General features: G+C 40.4%; 1 protein-coding gene and 1 non-coding gene across 2 annotated transcripts in view; one reads left to right on the plus strand and one right to left on the minus strand.

The window, feature by feature from the left end:
• The window catches only part of LOC144683214 (UDP-N-acetylglucosamine transferase subunit ALG13-like), a 105,256-nt gene that overhangs the window by 27,271 nt on the left and 58,895 nt on the right, over window positions 1-19,090 (minus strand). The window contains exons 15-19 of the mRNA XM_078546171.1: window positions 18,717-18,781; window positions 12,845-12,945; window positions 9,473-9,600; window positions 8,688-8,934; window positions 8,052-8,171 (exon numbers count right to left, since the gene is read on the minus strand). Coding sequence (XP_078402297.1) covers window positions 8,052-8,171; window positions 8,688-8,934; window positions 9,473-9,600; window positions 12,845-12,945; window positions 18,717-18,781 — 661 coding nt within the window. The remainder of the gene's footprint in view (window positions 1-8,051; window positions 8,172-8,687; window positions 8,935-9,472; window positions 9,601-12,844; window positions 12,946-18,716; window positions 18,782-19,090) is intronic.
• Window positions 7,830-7,969, plus strand: LOC144684126 (U11 spliceosomal RNA). Its single transcript, XR_013577412.1, has one exon. It is a non-coding gene; the product is annotated as a U11 spliceosomal RNA (small nuclear RNA).

A 19,090-nucleotide genomic window follows, 5' to 3' on the forward strand; every position in this document is an offset into this window, starting at 1 on the left:
TAAATGAAGTGTGATTGCACAATGCTACAGTACAGAGGGATGTGTGTGGCCTGGTACATGAATCACAAAGTTATTACGCAGGTACAGCAAGTGATTAGGAAAGCAAATTGAATATTGTCATTGATTGCAAGGGGAATGGAATTTAAAAGTCAGGAAGTTTTTCTACATTTGAATAAGGCATTAGTGAGATCACATCTGGAGTACTGTGTTAGTTTTGGTCTCCTTATTTAAAAGATATAAGTACATTAGAAGCAGTTCAGAGAAGGCTCACTCAGCTGATACCTGGGATTGGGGGGTGGGGGGTGGTCTTTTGAAGAAAGGTTGGACAGGCTGGACCTGTATCCATTGGACTTCGTAAGAATGAGAGGTGATTTTATTGAAGCATAAGACCCTGACGGAACTTGACAGGTGGATCTGAAAGGATGTTGCCCTTTTGGGAGAGACTAGAACTAGGGAACACACTTTAAAATATAAAGGGGCCTCCCATTTAGACTGAGATGAGGACAATTTTTTTTTCCCCCCCGAGGGTAGTGAATCTTTGGAATTCTCTTCCCAAGAGCACAGTGGAGGCAGGGTCATTGAGTATTTTTAAGGCAGAGAAAAAGAGATTCTTGGCTAACAAGGGATTCAAAGGTTACCAGGGGAAGGCACGAATGTGAAATTGAGGCCATAATCAGATCAGTCATGATCTTATCATACATAGAAACATACACAGAAAATAAGAGTGGGCCATTCAGCCCATCGAGCCTGCTCTGCCATTCATTATCATGGTTGATCATCCAACTCAATAGCCTGTTCCCGCTTTCTCCCCATATCCTTTGATCCCTTTCGCCCCAAGAGCTATATCTAACTCCTTCTTGAAAACATACACTGTTTTGGCCTCAACTACTTTCCATGGTAGTGAATTCTACAGGCTCATCACTCTCTGGGTAAAGAAATTTCTCCTCATCTCAGTCCTAAATTGTCTACCCCATATCCTCAGACTGTGACCCCTTGGTTCTGGACTCCCCCACCATCAGGAACATCCTTCCTGCATGTACCCTGTCTAGTCCTGTTAGAATTTTATAGGTTTCAATGAGATTCCCCCTTCATTCTTCTGAGCTTCAGCAAATATAATCCTAACTGACTCAATCTCTCCTCCTTTGTCAGTCCTGCCATCCCAGGAATCAGTCTGGTAAACCTTCGCTGCACTTCCTCTATAGCAAGAACATCCTTCCTCAGATAAGGAGACCAAAACTTACACAATATTACAGGTGTGGTCTCACCAAGGCTCTGTATAATTGCAGAAAGACATCCCTGCTCCTGTACTCGACTCCTCTCGCTATGAAGGCCAACATACCATTTGCCTTCTTTACCGCCTATTGCACCTGCATGCTTACCTTCAGCGACTGGTGTACGAGGACACCATTATCGAACGGCAGAGCAGGCTCAAGGGGCCATTTGGCCTATTCATGCTCCTAATTCTATGACTGTATGTATGTATTTTAGCCCTGTATTCTTTAATCCTTTGGTTAACAAAATTCTATCAATCTCAGATTTAAATTAATTGACCCAACAAAATTGCTCTTTTCAGAAAGTGTTTCAAACTTCTACCACCCTTTGCATGTAGCACTGATTTCCAAATTCACTCTTGAAAGATTTAGCTCCATTTTAAACCATGCGCCCTACTTCAAGAATCCCCAACCAGCAAAAATACCAATCTACCCGATCTGTCCCCCCTAATATCTTGGGGAAAAAAAGAGGGGTCTCTAATTTCCAGGGAATTTGGAAGTTAACCATTGGAGTTTAGGTATAGCATATTCTGGTAAATCTACACTACACTCCTCCACGGCCAATATAGCTTTCATAAGGTGTGGTGTGCAGAACTGCCCACTGTAGTCCAGGTGTGGTCTAAGGTTTTTAATATAGCTGAAGCAGAATGTTTATCCTCTAATATTCTAGTCCTCTTGATATAAAGGCCAGTATTACCACTAGCCTTTTTGATTGTACTTTATCACATTTTAACGATCTTTGTACATGGACACCTCTACGCCCCTGCCCCAAAAGTTGCTTTCGACCTCCACTGCTTTTAACTTTTCTCCAGTTAGAAAATACTCTGTTCTATCCTTTTTAGGTTCAAAGTACATGACTTCGCATTTGCTGACAATGAAATCCATTTGCACACTGAATATTTTTGTAATTTTATGCTTCCATCTACACTGCTTACAATGCCAGCTATCTTTGCTTCATTGGCAAACTTGAACATATGGCTTTCTACCCTAAGTTGCTGATAAATACCATAACTAGTTGAGGCCCTAAAATAGATGTGACACTGCTTGTCACAATCTGCCAATAAGTACCTACCCATTATTCCTACTGTGCCTGCTGCTCAGCTCGTGTCTTAACCAGATAGATAATTTACCCTCTATTTTAATGAACTCCAACTTTAGCTAACAGTCTAGTCTAAAGGACTTTAACAAATTTCTTCTGGAAGTCCATATTCTGGAAGCCCATATAAATATTCACAGACAATACCCAAATCAATACTTTGATTCAGGTTAATTAGGCATGACCTGCCCTTTACAAATCATCACTTGCTGTTTCCGATCCAGCTGAAAATTCTTTTCCTTTGGATAAAGGAAAGACTCTAGCAATTTCCTAATAGATGTTAGGCTAACTGGTCTATAATTCCTAGTTTTCCTCTCAGCTTTCTTAAATGGTGGAATGACATGTGCAATTTTCCAATCTAAAGGAACGGTTCAGCTCATTTATACAATAAAAATGAGAATACTTGATATTTTATAAACTTGAAACTGAAATAATTGCTTTAGTAACTTGGAGATTAAACTAAAATTCATCATAAATGCAACTCTCAATCAAAAGATGACCTTTTGTGGAGTTTTTAGAATCAGAACTCAATCTATTGCAGAACCTCAAATTATGGTGTTTTGAAGGTGAAGATTTATTGATTGTTGGGCTACAGCAAGATTCCTAGTTCAGTAAAACTATTACATTCCTTAATTTATCAATCACTTCAAAAAATGTTAAAAACAACTTGCTTTTCATAAATATGTCTAGGCTTCTCTCAACTATCCAATGCATTTCTAACTGATCATGAATTGCATCTCAAATTATGGATTTTGAAAAATTTGCTCACAACTGCTAGACAAGTTTATAGTTATCCTCTACTCTTAATTGCTAATCTGTGCTTAGGTAACCCAGTGTCGTCCCAATCAAAATTTAACAGAAGTGCCCCGTTATTGGTAAAAACGGAGCACAAACAATACATAGCAAATCTGCAACTCACTGCCTAAAAGGGTGGTAGAGGCAGAAACCCTCATGACATTTAAGTAGTATTTGGATGTGCACTTGCAATGCCATGGCATATAAGGCTATGGGCCCAGTGCTGAAAAACAGGGTTAGAATAGTTAGGTACTTGTTTGGCTGGCGCAGACTCGATGGGCTGAAGGGCCTTTTTCTGTGCTGTAAACCTCTTATAGCTAAAAGCAAACTTATCAATTTAAAACCCATATTACTGGTGTCCACTGTGCAGTTCTATCTCTCCGTCATCCACTGTTACTCTCTGCTCTAGCAGGAGACTCCTGTCCCTTTACATTCCCCACCTCTGACAATACAGCAGTTCTCCTGGTTCAAAGAAGAGTGCAGGAGAGCATGCCAGGAGCAGCACCAGGCATACCTAAAAATCAAGTGTGAATCTCGTCAAGCTACAACACAGGACTACTTGCATGCCAAACAGCATAAGCAGCAAGTGATAGACAGAGCTAAGCAATTCCAAAACCAACAGATCAGATCTAAACTCTGCAGTCCTACCACATCCAATTGTGAATGGTGGTGAACAACTGAACAACTCAACAACTCACTGGAGGAGGCTCCACAAATATCCCATCTTCATTGATGGGGGAGCACAGCTTATCAGTGCAAAAGATAAGACTAAAGCATTTGCTACAATCTTCAGCCAAAAGTGCCGAGTGGATGACCCATCTTGGCCTCCTCCAGAAGTCCCCAGCATCACAGATGCCAGTCTTCAGCCAACTGAATTGACTCCACATGATATGAAGAAACAGCTGAAGACACTGGATGCTGCAAAGGCTATGGGCCCTGACAACATTCTGGCAATAGTGCTGAAGACTTGTGCTCCAGAACTTGCTGCACCTCTAGCCAAGCTGTTTCAGTACAGCTACAATACTGGCATCTACTCAGCAATGTGGAAAATTGCACAGGCATGTCCCGTACACAAAAAGCAGGACAAATCCAACCCTGCCAATTAACCGGTCTACTCTCCCATCAGTCAACTCTCCATCATTGGTAAAGTGATGGAAGGGGTCATTAGCAGTGCTATCAAGCAGCACTTACTTAGCAATAGCCTGCTCACTGGCACTCAGTTTGTGTTCCACCAGGGTCACTCAGCTCCTGACCTCATTACAGCCTTGGCTCAAACATGCACAAAAGAGCTGAACTCCAGACGCGAGGTGAGAGCGACAGCCCTTCATATCAAGGTAGCATTTGACCGAGTGTGGCATCAAGGAGCCCTAGCAAAACTGGAGTCAAGGAAAACTCACTGCAGGTTGCAGTCATACATAGCACACAAGATAGCTGTGGTTGTTGGAGGTCAGTCATCTCAGCTCCAGGACATCACTGCAGGAGCTCCTCAGGGTAGTGTTCTCAGCCCAACCATCTTCAGCTGCTTCATCAATGACTTTCCTTCCATCATAGGATCAGAATTGGGGATATTTACTGATGATTGCACAATTTGACCATTCGCGACTCTCAGATACTGAAACCGTGCATGGGCAAATGCAGCAAGACCTAGACAATACCCAGGCTTGGGCTGACAAGTGGTAAGTAACATTCAGGCGATGACCAACTCCAACGAGAGAGAATCTAACCATCATCCCTTGACATTCAATGGCATTACTATCACTGAATCTCCCACTATCATCCTGGGGGTTATCATTGACCAGAACCTGAAGTGTACTAGCCATATAAATAATGTGGCTACAAGAGCAGGTCAGAGGCTGGGAATTCTGCAGAGAGTAACTTCACCTCCTGACTCCCCAAAACCTTTCCACCATCTACAAGGCACAAGTCAGGAGTGTGATGGAATACTCCCCACTTGCCTAGAGGACAGCAGCTCCATCAAAACTCAAGTAGCTCGACATCATCCAGGACAAAGCAGCCAGCTTGATTGGCACCCCATCCATAGTCACTCTTTCCGCCACTGACGCATAGTGGCAGCAGCATACACCATCTATAAGATGCACTGCAAACTCACCAAGCCTCCTTAGACAATACCTTCCAAACTCGTGACCACTACCATCTAGAAGGACAAGGGCAGCAGACACATGGGAACACCAGCCTGGAAGTGCCCCTCCGAGCCACTAACCATCCTGACTTGGAAATATGTCGCCATTCCTTCAATGTCACTGAGTCAAAATCCTGGAACTCCCTCCTTAACAGCACTGTGGGTGTACCTACACCACATGGACTGCAGCGGTTCAAAGCAACAGCTCACCACCACCTTCTCAAAGGCAATTAGGGAAAGGCAATAAATGGTGCCCTAACCAGCGATGCTCACTTCCCATGAATGAATAAAAAAATTTAAAAATCTGAATTTCAACACACCCCATAAATCATTCCCCTGGTTAGTACTTCAAAGGCCTCATCAAAAACTACTTCTGACATCTTCCCTCATCATGCACTATAATCTTTGATTCAGTGAAGCCCCTTAAAGCATTTTATTAAATTATACGCTAAATAATAAAAAAGCCTATGGGCAGCTGACAGCAACTATCCTATAGGGCAGAAGACTTCAGAACTAACTGCACCCCTAGCCAAGCTGCTCCAATACAGCTATACCACTAGCATATGGAAATTGTCCAGGTATCAACTGTCCACAAAGTGCAAGAGAAAGCCAATCTGGCTAATTATCACCCAGTCTACTCTCAATCAGCAAATTAATGGAAGGTGTCATCAATAGCACCATCAAATGCTACTAACTCATCCACGCTCGGGCTGAGTTCTGCCAGGATCATTCTGCTTCAAGTCTCATTACAGTCTTGGTCCATGTTTGGACCAAAGAGCCAAATTCCAGAAGTGAGGTGAGAAGGACTCTCCTTGATGTCAAGGTAGCATCTGAAAGAGCGTGACATCAAGGAGCCCTAGTAAAATTGAAATTAATGGGAATCGGGGAAAAATCCTCCAATGATTGGAGTCATGCCAAGCACAAAGGAAGATGGTTGAGGTTGTCAGAGACCAATTATCTCAGCCCCAGGAGTTCCTTAGGGCAGGGTCCTAGGCAAAACCATTTTCAGCTGCTTCTATGACCTTCCATTCAACATAAGGGAATTGGGAATGGTAGCTGATGATTGTACAATGTTCAGTGCCATTCTCGACTTCTCATAATGAAACTACCCATGCCTTCATACAGCAAGACCTGGATAATATTCAGGCTAGCATGATAAGGAGCAAGTAATATCATGCCACACAAGTGTTGGGCAATGACCATCTCCAATAAGAGAGAATTTAACCATCTCCACTAGGAGCGAATCTAACCATCTACACTTGACATTCATTACCATCACTGAATCCACCACCATCTTCATCCTAGGGGTTACCATTGACTAGACAATGACTGGAGCAGCCATATAAGTGCTGTGACTGCACAAGTAAATCAAAGATTGAGAATTCTGCAGCAGGCACCTCACCTCCTGGCTCCCCAAGTCTGTTCACTATCTACAAGGCCCAAATCATAAGAGAATACGCCTGGATGAATGCAACTCCAACAACACTCAAGGAGCTCACCATCATTCAGGCCAAAGCAGCCCACTTGATTTACACCCCATTCACCATCTTAAAACATTCACTTTCTCTGCTACTGGCACACCATGGCAGCAATGTGGACCTTATGCACTGTAGAAGCTCAGGTTTCCTTCAATAACACCTTCCATTTCCACACCTTTACCACCCAGAAGAACAAAGGCAGCAAGTACATGGGGACACTGCCTGTTAAGTTCCCCTCAAAGACACACCATACTGACTTGGATCTACATCACTGCTCCTTCACCATCAATGGGTTAATATCCTGGAACTCCTTCCCTAACAGCTCCACATGGACTGCATTGGTTCAAGGCGGCTGCTCACCACCACCTTCAAGGGCAATTAATGATGACATTGCAGCGATGCCCAAATCCTATGAATGAATAAAAAAAATGAATTTTGATGTACAATACAAATTCCAAATGGCTACAGAATGGGAGTATTGGAATGTAAAGAAATAGATCTGAACCTCAATATAAAAGCAAAACACTGCAGCTGATGGTAATCTGAAATAAAAACAGAAAATGCTAGAAATAGTCAGCAGGTCTTTCTGATTGCTGAGCTGAAACATTAACTCTTTCTTTGTCCCCAGGTGCTGCCAGACCTGGTAAATATTTCCAGCATATTTGGTTTTTATTTCTGAACCTCTCACATTTATGAACATCTGGTTACAGGATAGTATTGGTAAAGACCGTGCAACCATGCATTTATCTGTCCTCATTATTAATAATGGTGCACGCCAAGATGGGCTACAATACTGCCAAGTATAAACAGATAATTCCAGGAATACACAACATATACAGCAGCATCTGAAAGAGAGAGTTTGTTTAGCACTTCAAGCATAAATCTTCATAAACCACCTTTTCTCTGTTAAACACTGATCAACATACTGTGCACTCTCAGAATTCTGTTTTTTCCTTATGGGCTCTACATTTCATGACACTTGAGTCCTCTGCAGATAAGGAGAAATCAGCTTCAAATACTCATCTCACCAATAGCAGAATGTTTTAAAGATAATGGGCCTACTTTAAAAAAAATGTAGCAGATGGACGAGGCGCTTGCGCTTTATCCGTGCGGAATCAATATCAAGAGATTTCGGAAGCACAATTTTTGTTTCTTGGAGCTGCTAGTGATCGTTTGTCTCGGCGCTCCGCAAAAAAGAAAAAAAAACCCCCAACCTTACGGTCACGTAATCCGACCAAGTTATTTCAAAACATAAGCTTAAAACATATTACCGAGATCTATAGGTGAAATTGTCATATTGTTGATAACATCTCTTTCCTGAGCCAGAAAAGCCATAGATGTAGTCAGGATCAACAAAGCCGTGTTGACTCACAAATCGAGTGGCCTGATTCCTGGAAAAGATCAGAAAACTGTGATTTTCCTTCCATATGTTTTCTTAATATTTAAGAGTACTTGGCTTGTAACAAAACACGTAAGCTAGTCATTGCTGATAAGTGACCATGTCTGACTCATTACTCCTACTTCCCACTAATTCCATCCCTCTCAGCTGCACAAATAATTGCATTTAAATATATTCGTTTCATGATACAAACTCCGCTGTAAGATAAGTTTTTCCACTGGCCCAGCAATACTTGCATCTATTAATTTATTACCCTCATTTTATTGTGCTTCATTGGAACTTTCAATTAAAACCACAAGAATACTGAAGAATCCTCAACCATCACTCTACTTCACATTTGAGAGGGGCCACTACACCCATGCTAACATAACAAATGGAGCTACTCAAATCTGCAAAATTTAAAATACTAGACAACATGGCCAGTTTTATTTTTGACAGCATCAACTGACTTATTTCCCCAAGTCTAAATCCCAAAAGTTGCAACCCTAAATGCTCGTTATCTACAAACCTGGATGGGGCATAGTTGTTTCTTCCAGTTCTTTGAGGTGGTGGAGGGACCCGGTACTGATCGTAATGAGCAAAGTTGCCACTTTGGGGTGAAGGAAGGGAAGATGATCTTCCCGACGGAACATTATGTTGTAAGCGTGGAGGAAGTACAGACTGACCCCTGCCATAAGCAAAAGCCATAAAAACCTGTTTCCCTCGAATCTTCTTTATAAACCGTCTGCGAGACTTTGGATCAAGGTCTGTCATAAAAGAAACATTAGCAGGTAGAGTACAGAACTGACCAAACAAACACTTCTAGTATCAATTCTCTTACGAGTTGGCCAGCAATTTAATGGATTTTATTATACTGGGTCATAAGCTGCCCTCCCTCTGGGAGCCAGGAGCAAACAATAACAGAGTATAACATTTTAAATGAAAGAAAACCAAGTCAGATTAATTAGACCGTAGAATGGAAAACAATGATCAGACCACAAAACCAATGGCTGGGGAGCTAAATAAGAAAGCAGCAGGGGGAGAGCCAAACACTAGTTGGGCTGATTTCCATTAAGAACAGAGCAATAAAAGAAAGAAATGTTATCCATTTCCTATTCCTAAGTACCACTTCAATTTCAAACTCTGAAGAATTTAGTAATAATACATCTACGTTGATAATTTGATAATGCCTAAAGAAATGCTTCAATTAGGTGATCAGTATGACTCGAGCTGCAAACTTGCAGTTAATCAGTAAATAGTAATGTCAAGTTTCAATATTTAATCGATTATGATTGCATGCTCCTTATTACTAACCTAACTCTGAAACATATCCACTAGGTATCTTCTGGTAGTTTCCACCTTTTCTGTTTGAAACAATATTCCAGGCAGGAACCGGTGTTACTTGAGTCACAGGCTTCAGGTTTGACAAAGGAACAGTGTGCCTGGGAGTAATTAAAATTCTTTTCACAAAACTTCAAGATAAACCTCAATGTGATTATTCTAACAAACTTTGCATTTGAACCACATGCTATGCCATTTCTCAATTATTCATCTTGTAACACTTCATTTATCTCACTCAGCAATGCAACAACTTTTCCTTTAGGAAAAGAACAGTTTAGACGCCTTTTCTTACATATTTGTTTTTAAATCAATAGGCAAAAAAAATTGTCTAGAAAACTGTGGACACTGCCACTTCATACAAGCTTGGCATAATCCAGTCATCCTTCCCAGAGGTACAAAAAAGAAATGGAATGAGAAGACAATGCAATACCACAAGCGTTTTTCTTCTCTCCAATATCTTCCTTTTACTCCTGCATGCTGAAGCATGGCTCCACAAGCAGCAGCCACCTTCCATTACCTTGCTCAAGTACCCATTATACACGTGAGCCTTGACAACAGATGAGCTTGACCTGTTCTCAATTGATGTGTACACACTTCCACCAGGAGAAATGAAACAGCAATCCAATTAAAATCTTTACATATCAGGCACAAAATCAAGTAGCACACATATGCTGTTGCCGTGTGTTATTAACTCAATATGGATTAGAGATTAGGCTTGGGATCCTCTTGTTCTGTATGGTTTAATTGTTCACTGAATAAACTTGGGGAACGCCAAGTTGCATTTCTATACAATACTGGAAATACACAGCAAGTCCATCAGCATTCATCATTAAAGGCAAGTTAATATCTGGATATATCTATTAAGTTTTCAATTGTGCTAAAAAGATAAACATGCTGTTAAATAGGATTGAAATAAAAAATGGACAAAAAGAGATAACTCAGAAAGGGCAAGTTAATTGGTTAAATAAACCTCAAATTCCTCAATAAAGTGCAAATCTGTTAAATATAAAATCCACCACCAAACACCACATTTGCTTCCTGTGCTCATATTTATATATCCAGGATAAAAAAAAAAGGCCAGTCTCCATCATTTAGTTAATTTTATTTCTGTTCAAGAAATCATCACACTCCCCAAAAACTATATTGGGAGCAGCAGACTTTTAAAAATTGTTCTCTAATCCCCTTAAGTAGGGGTGCTCCAGATCCATTAAACTTTTTGTTCAAATAATTTCCTCTTGCTGCAATCACTTGAGCTTTGCAGAAATCTCTCTCACTTTCTGGATTGCAAAGGATCAGCTATTACTACCAGCATCCCTTCTGGAGTCCTGTTTCACCCTTCAGGAACAATAAACCTTTTGGAGACTTCTCTCACTGTTTCCCCCGTTTAGATGATTGACCATGTATTCCACACAACCCATCACTCTAAACACACTATTTGCACACTGTCTATGTCTTTAATAATCTGCTCTAGTCCTCCATCTTTTTACTAAGTACAACCCAAGGCACCAAGGTCCATCTTCATAGGTCAGTGATCTCATATTGGACTCCCCCAAAATTCCAAAGTCTATCCTGAGGTGGGAGAATCTAAAATATTCCAAATGAGGCCTTACTAATGCTGTCGTAATAACAATCCACGAGAGAAATGTATTTGCCTTGTTCTTTTTCGATCCTTATCTTTCAGTAGCCATTTTTTATCAAAAGGATTATATTCAAAATGTTGTTTTTCCTCTTCATAGGTACTGATTGACCTACTGTAAGTTTATTCAATTGTTCCCTTTTATTGAAAAGATTCAAACATCTGATTTATAAACAAGCCTTTGAAGTTTGGTAATAATCTACTTTAACAGGGTAGCCTATGCTGAAAATTGCTCTAATTTCCTCTACATCGAGATGTAGCAAAGCAAGCAAACTTCAAAACCCTGTATACCTAGTTTTTCAAAATAAATGGACCCAGCAGCACTGATCAGACCAACAGGTTACCTAGCCCAAAGGATTGCCTAGATGTAGGGTTCAAGCAGCAAAAAAAATATATAATTTGTGGTATTTTCAATACAAAACTACAGTCCTCTTATGAAGAGGTAGTCATAAAGACTGTGGCAACATTAATACATTTACTGTCAATGCGAAATGCAAAGCAAAGGCTGTCCATTTGCAGATAACATTTCACAGCTATCTGCACTAGGTGGTGCACAAGAGTAGTTAGTAATGAATTTGGAGATCACAGGCAAACAATTCAGTAAATATTTCACCTCTTTTCTATTTTTCCTTTGTTCTGTTGAAGAGTCATATGGACTCGAAACGTTAACTGTGTTCCTCTCCACAGATGCTGTCAGACCTGCTGAGTTTTTCCAGGTATTTTTGTTTTGGATTTCCAGCATCCGCAGTTTTTTTGCTTTTATCTCAGTAAAATGGCTTGCCTGCTTAGACAGGAAACAGAGATTTGTTTTTTTTTTAAAAATTGCTCCATGTAGAGTGGGGTGCGGAACAATTGAAGTAGGGATGGAGCAGGGATGCAAGAATTTAAACAAGCCAGTTCTATTGTGGCCAAAACAAAAGTAAAATGCTGCGAATGTCGGAAAGCAAACAAAAACAGTAACTGCAGAAAATACTCAGCAGTTTTGGCTGCACCTGTGGAGAAAGAAACAGAGTTAACATTCAGGGAGAGGTTTACTGATCTGAAACAACTGTTTCTTTCTCTACAGATGCTACCCGAGCTGCTGGCTAATTCTCGCATTTTGGTTTTATTTCAATCACAAGCAACCTTTCCCCCCATTACTGGCAATGCTAATATATCATCTGCCAACTTTGGCAATACAGTATTAGATTGGAGCTTTACGGTAAAAAAAGATTTAATTCAGCATTTAGAAACTGTTTCAAGTTGCGATGTTTTGTTTTATAGAACCTATTTTTGAGAAAAAATATTGCTTCACATTCTTATATTAGTGCTATTAACTTCAAATACCTTATAGCAAGTTGGCTTCAAACAGTTATGTTAAAACAAGTGCACTTGGTTCAATATCCTTTAATTTAATCTCACACATATTGTAGATCTGGGCTCGGTTTTGGCAACTGTAATCTAACGGTTTCACTTTTATGAAGTGTAGAAGGTGTACAATTTGTTACAACTCCAATTATATTCCCTACCCCCAGGGTGAAAAGATAGTGCTCCATTTAAACAAATAGAGTCCCTTACTCTTGATGGGGGTAAACACAAAATTGCTACATGTGCCAGTTTCTTCTACTCTTGCCACAATTACATAACTAGGTGATATTACAAAAATGTTTGATAATTATAGATGTTGAACCAGTAAAGCATCGTGGCTGTTGTAGTGAATAAAAGCTAACTTTTCAGCTAGTTCTTCTATGAAAACAGTCACCGAGTTGCCATCTTGTCCTGCTTCTTGAATATGAGCATTGTAGTATTTTTCTCCTTGCTCAAGTTTCACCTGTAGAGAGATACTTCTTTTGAATTGAATTTGAAGGTGTTAAAGTACAAATTACTTAACTGGATTAATTTAAAATATTTCACAAAATTAGATGTAAAAATACCTGGAAACATCTATTGCTACATGATGCTTACAAGTTTCTTAACCATTCAGCTTTTAACATGCATAGAGAGCAGAATAAACAACAAAGAGATAGCTAAATAATGAACTGGAGCTGTGTTTGAGGCAGAATATTGAAATTATAATGGCTCTCAAAACTAACTTTTTTTTCAAGCCAATTATGACATGGTTTCCTACTTCGATTCACAGTCCATCTCCCCAAGCTCATTTAAAATCCTTAACATTTTAAAGGTGGTGATAAGATGTGCATGTGTACTTTTGCTCAGCTCGAGGGCACCCTATTTCACTCAAGCGAGAAATGACTGGGGCAACTATGCACCTTGAGGTGGCACTGTAAGCGACATGGAGTCTGGTGGCCTTTCCACAACAAAACGGTTTTCAAGCTTGTGCATTTCAAAGAAGTTCAAATTTTTAAGTTAGTGGCTCATCTGCTATTTTTAAACTATTCCTACCACTTCCATTCACAATGATTAGCTAGTTATTTCTCTCAATTGTCTTTATCAGGACCATGTTGTATACAAAATAGTTGCTACATTTGTCTGCAGAGCTCAAAAAACTATTCATGAGCAATGCTAAAACAGCATGAAGGAGTTATACGAATGCAATTTCTTTATTTTGCAAAAGTCACATTCAAGGTCAATGTCAGTGTGGTAATGTGATGTGTAATATACCTTTACGAAGAATGTGTTAATGGAAGATCGCATAATCTTAGCATCCAATAGCGGAATAGTGCAGGCTACCTTAGTAATCAGTAGGAGTAGTCTACAGTTAGAGTCTGTAATGTAGAGACAGGGTTTGAGTTGTAAACACACAAGTGTAGCTGTTGAGTTCATTTGTAAATAAATAGAATGTGTTCTATACAAGAGCTGCTGATCTACTCTATGGTGACAACTTGGCCATCCCAAGCGTGCAACCCAGATCCATTAGCCCAACTAAACTAGTGGCCAGGATATAACAAACTAGCGGAGAGGAAAAAGAAAAAGCAAGGAAAAAAAAAAAAGAAAAAGCAAGGAAGGAAATCCAGTGAACCAAATTACCTCACACGTTAATTGTCCTAATCATTGAAGCAATCCCCTTGAAACGTGCCACAGTTTGGAAGAGTTGATTCTTTTGATCCAACTGCAGATAATTGGTCTTATGTTGCATTCTTTTTCCAAGCTAACGACATTATGGGGGAGGAGGAGAGGCGAGCAATCCTCGTATCCATGTGTGGGAGTAAGGCCAATGGGTTGATTTGCAGTTTGATGGCACGCAGTGCCCTGGATTCTAAACGTTTTGATGACTTAGTGAACCTCGTGAAGGGTCATTACCAGCCCAAGCCCTCGGTAATGATGCAACGGTTCAAATTTAATTAAAAAAGAGCCCCAGTTGCTTGCTATGTGACAAGTCTGAAACAGTTAACAAAATATTGCAAGTTTGGAACATCTATAAATGATATGCTTAGAAACTGTTTCATGTGCGGTATAAATGAAGATGCAATTCAGAAGAGATTACTGTCTGAAACAAATTAGGATTTTCAGAAGGTGCTAGAAATAGCACTGGCCATGGGAAGCGCAGTGAGGGACTCTAAAGCCATACAGGGAGCGCAAAATGGCACTGGCCTCCACATTGGGCAGGGAGTCCCGGCCAAAAAGGGCGTGAAAATGCACAGCTCTGATGAGAAGCAGGAAGCAGCCACCACTTGCAAACAAATAAAAATAAACGACTTAGCAGCGAAAACAATAATGGTAACAAGAGGTGAAGCAGACAACGTTGTAATGAATGGAAGTTTTAAAAACAATCGAATGTTTTTACTGTCATCAAAACAGACATCTTGTGAGACATTGCATGGATAGAATCAGAATCAGACAGATTTTCAATCAAATAAAAAAACCCTGTGGGATCCATAATGTAAAAGAGCCTGAAGTAACAGATTCAGATATTTATTTGTTGTATAATTTAAAAGGTAGGAAGAACGGAACCAATCCATATAACAATGAGGGTGAATGATAGACTTATCAGAATGGAGGTGGACACAGAAGCTTCCACTACAGTAATGTGAGCATACCTTCACATACCTGAATTATGGGGGATGTAAATTAAATTTGTAAGAAACAGGTGCCAAATTGAATACTTACACGGGAGAAGAATCAAAATCAAAGGCATAAGCAGGGTTACTGTACAGTACGAAAGTCAATCAGTAAAATTACCCTTGATGGTGGTAGGAGAGGGGCCAGGCCTCCTTGGATGAAACTGGCTGAAAGAAATTAAATTGGATTGGGCTGAGATCTTCCAGCTGAGAGCCAGTGAGCTACCACAAAAATGCGCCTCAGTTTTCGAAGATGAACTCTGAAAGGTTCTGGGGCTACAAGCAAAAATTCATGTGGACCCAGACGCTACCCCCTCCGCCCCCCACCCACCCAACCAATTTATGAAGGCAAGACCGGTACCTTATGCAATGCAGGAAAAGGTAGATGCCGAATTGGATAGATGAGAAAAACTGGAGGTTATACAACCTGTGGAGTTCTCAGGATGGGCAGCACTAATAGTCTCCATACTTAGACCCGACCAAAGCGTTCGAATTTGTGGAGTCTACAAATTGACTGTTAATAAAGTGGCTAAGTTGGACAGGCATCCAATACCAAAAATTGAAGACTTGTATGCTAAGCTGGCAGGTGGAACTGCCTACTCAAAGCTTGATATGAGTCAGGCTTATCAATAATTGGAGTTAGAGAAGGCCTCCCAGGAATTTGTCACAATGAATACACACAAAGGGTTGTACCAATATACCCGTTTGCCTTTTGGTGTATCCTCAGCTTGCGCCATATTCCAGAGAACAATGGAGAGTATACGGCAGGGAATGCCCCACGTTGTAGTTTATTTAGATGATGTTCTGATGGCAAGACTCACTGAAAAGGAGCATTTGGCAAACTTGGAAGAAGTTTTGAAATGGTTCGCATAGGTGGGAGTGCGTTTAAAAAAAGTGCACATTGCAAGAGAAAGAGGTAATTTATTTAAGTCACAGGGCCTCCACCTGGTTGAGGAAAAAGTAAGAGCCATTAGAGAGGTACCAGCGCCAAAGAGCACCTCTGCGCTCAAATCATTCTTGGGGATGATCAATTACTATGGACGCTTCTTGCCTAATTTGTTGACAGAACTGGCACCCCTCTATTATCTACTCAAGAAAAACCAACATTGGTCTTGGCAAACACCACAAAAAGCTTTCACAAAGGTTCTGTTGCATTTATCCACCCTATTAGTACATTTTGACCAAAGAAAAGAGTTAGTTTTGACATGTGACACATCTCCCTATGGAGTGGGAGTAGTGCTCTCCCATCGAATGGATGATGGCCTACTGGAGATGTATCAAGAATGCTCAACACAGCAGAAAAGGGTACTCACAGATAGAAAAAGGCGGCTTGTCAATCATCTTTGGTGTCAAGAAATTTTACCAGTACGTACATGGTTGTCATTTTATTATTGTTCCGGGCCACAAGCTTTAGCTAGGATTGATCAGCGAGGACAAGGCTATACCACCCATTGCTTCAGAAAGAATACAGAGATGGGCATTGATCATGGCAGTGTATGAGTATACATTCATTCACAGGCCTGGAAATCAGATCGAAAACACTAATACACTTAGTCATTTGTCTTTGAAAGAAAATGATGAGGATGTTCCACTTCCTCAAGGTCTCGTTTTGTTATTGAACTTCTTAGATTCATCACCGGTACGTGCTAGACAGATCAGAGATTGGACAAGTTGAGACCCAATCTTATCCAAAGTATGAGAACAAGTTCTTCATGGTTGGTCACAAGAACAGGAATCTGATGCAATGAAACCGTATTTTCACAGACAATATGAGATAACCAGCCAGGATGGTTATCTCATTATGGGGAGCTCAAGTGATTGTAATCCAAAAGGACGGAAGCCTTTGTTAACTGAACTACATAGTGCACATTGAGGTACTTCCCAAATGAAGACCATAGCATGCAGCTACCTATGGTGGCCTGGAATGGATGGAGAAAGAGAGCTCAGTGAGAAGTTGTATGCAATGTCAGCAAGTGCAGAAGTTACCTCCAATAGCTCCGTTACACTCTTGGGGGTGGCCAGGAAAGGCCATGGGTGCAATTGCATATCGATTATGCGTTCCCATAAAAGTTCCCAATGTTTCTCCTTATTGTCGATGCTTACTCAAAATGGATGGACAGATAGGAGGTGAAGTCACCAACATCTTTTGCTACAATTGACAAGCTATGCCAAAGTTTCACCATCAACGGGCTACCAGAAGTGGTCGTATCAGACAACAGCATGGCATTTACGAGTGCTGAGTTTCAATGGTTTATCAGCCTCAACGGTACCACTCGGGAAAACTTTATTGTACCACCCTCCCTCGAATTCACCGGCTGACAGCGCAGTTCAAACATTCAAAACTGGCATGAAGAAATTAACTGGAGACTCCATAGAGACCAAGCTAGCAGGTTTTTTTTTCCATTATAGAACCACCCCTCATACGACAACAGGTGCCACACCTGCAGAATTGTTGATGAAACACCATCTCAGAATGAGATTGAGCTTAATAATGCCAAATTTAAGGGGGGGTGGGAAAAAGAGGTGGAAAGGAGTCAGGGAAGTCAGAAAACTGGACAGGACTGGCATAGTCGTGACAAAGTTTACTGTAGGAGAGAGGGTGGGTATATGTGAAAAATTTTGGTGAAGGACCCAAGTGGTTATCAGGTGAAATAAGTGCAGTGACTAGACCTCTTTCTTACCACGCGTTAAGTGGAAGACTGAGTCATATGGAGACATATAGATCATATAAGGAGGAGAGAAACAAAGTATCAGGAAATGATTCCTCCAGTGTTCATGACTGCGTCAACATCTCCTGTTGAAAGAACACAACTGAGTACAGATGTGTCTGAAGGATCAGCTGTACCTGCAAGAGTTGAGGAAGGTGCCCACTGAAGAACCCAATGTTCAGGCAACACCAGAAAAGGAGGTTCCTGACAAAGCATCTGAAGCTGTAGAACTGAGACGTTCTACACGCATAAGAGAACCCCCAGAAAGACTGAATTTGTAAATAACTTCTGTGTAAATAACTTGATATTTTGAGAATAATTGTAATTGTAACTGTGAAAAGTATTTCTGAGTAAAGGGGGAAGGGTGTGGTAATCTGATGTGTAATATACCTTTAGGGAGGTTATAATGGAAGATCACATGATCTTAGTATCCAATAGCAGAGTAGCGTGGGCGACCTTATAGTCAATAATCAGTAGTCATCGTCTAGAGTTAAAGTCTGTACTGTAGAGACAGGGTTTGAGCTGTAAGCACACAAGTGTAGCTGCTGAGTTCCTTTGTAAATAAATAGAATATGCTCTACATAAGAACTGTCTGCTGATCTACTTTATCTATGGTACCAACTCAGCCATCCCGAAACAAGCATGTAACCCGGATCCATTAGTCCAACTAAACTAGTGACCAGGATCCAACAGTCAAATGTGACTGAGACAGTCACTGCTAACAGAATAAAAACAGGCAAATTCTGGACAGTGACACAGTCAACAGCTTAAATCTGATGGCCAAGAATGAAGTATTTTTCATAAAAATTTCAGAAATTTCCTGCTAATTAAAACTATTTAAAGCATATTAAACATATTAACATTTGGTAACTCACCTGACATTTGTCACCTAAACAGTATTGTCTTCCAGAAACCACCATATAGTCCACCTTCTGTTGCTCTGTAACAAGAATAAAACACTGATGCCTTGTAAAATGTAACAAAAATATTGTTAGTCACCTGGCATGAGAGGTTTTACCTCAATCTTCACCAAAAAAATAAGCACACAAATTAATCTAGTTGTATACTTTAAATAGTATCTATTTGTTAACAAAGAAAAACCAACCAAAGGTGGTACAGTTTCAGACTAGAAATAGGACATGGGAAGTTACAAATTGATAAATATCAGGGGTACACAGTTCAATCAGTATAGAGCACAAAAGGGGCAAAGAGATTTATTCAAATACACAATGTAATTTACTCCCACAAA

Source organism: Cetorhinus maximus, chromosome 8, assembly GCF_964194155.1.
Source record: "Cetorhinus maximus chromosome 8, sCetMax3.hap1.1, whole genome shotgun sequence".
NCBI classification, from domain to species: domain Eukaryota; kingdom Metazoa; phylum Chordata; class Chondrichthyes; order Lamniformes; family Cetorhinidae; genus Cetorhinus; species Cetorhinus maximus.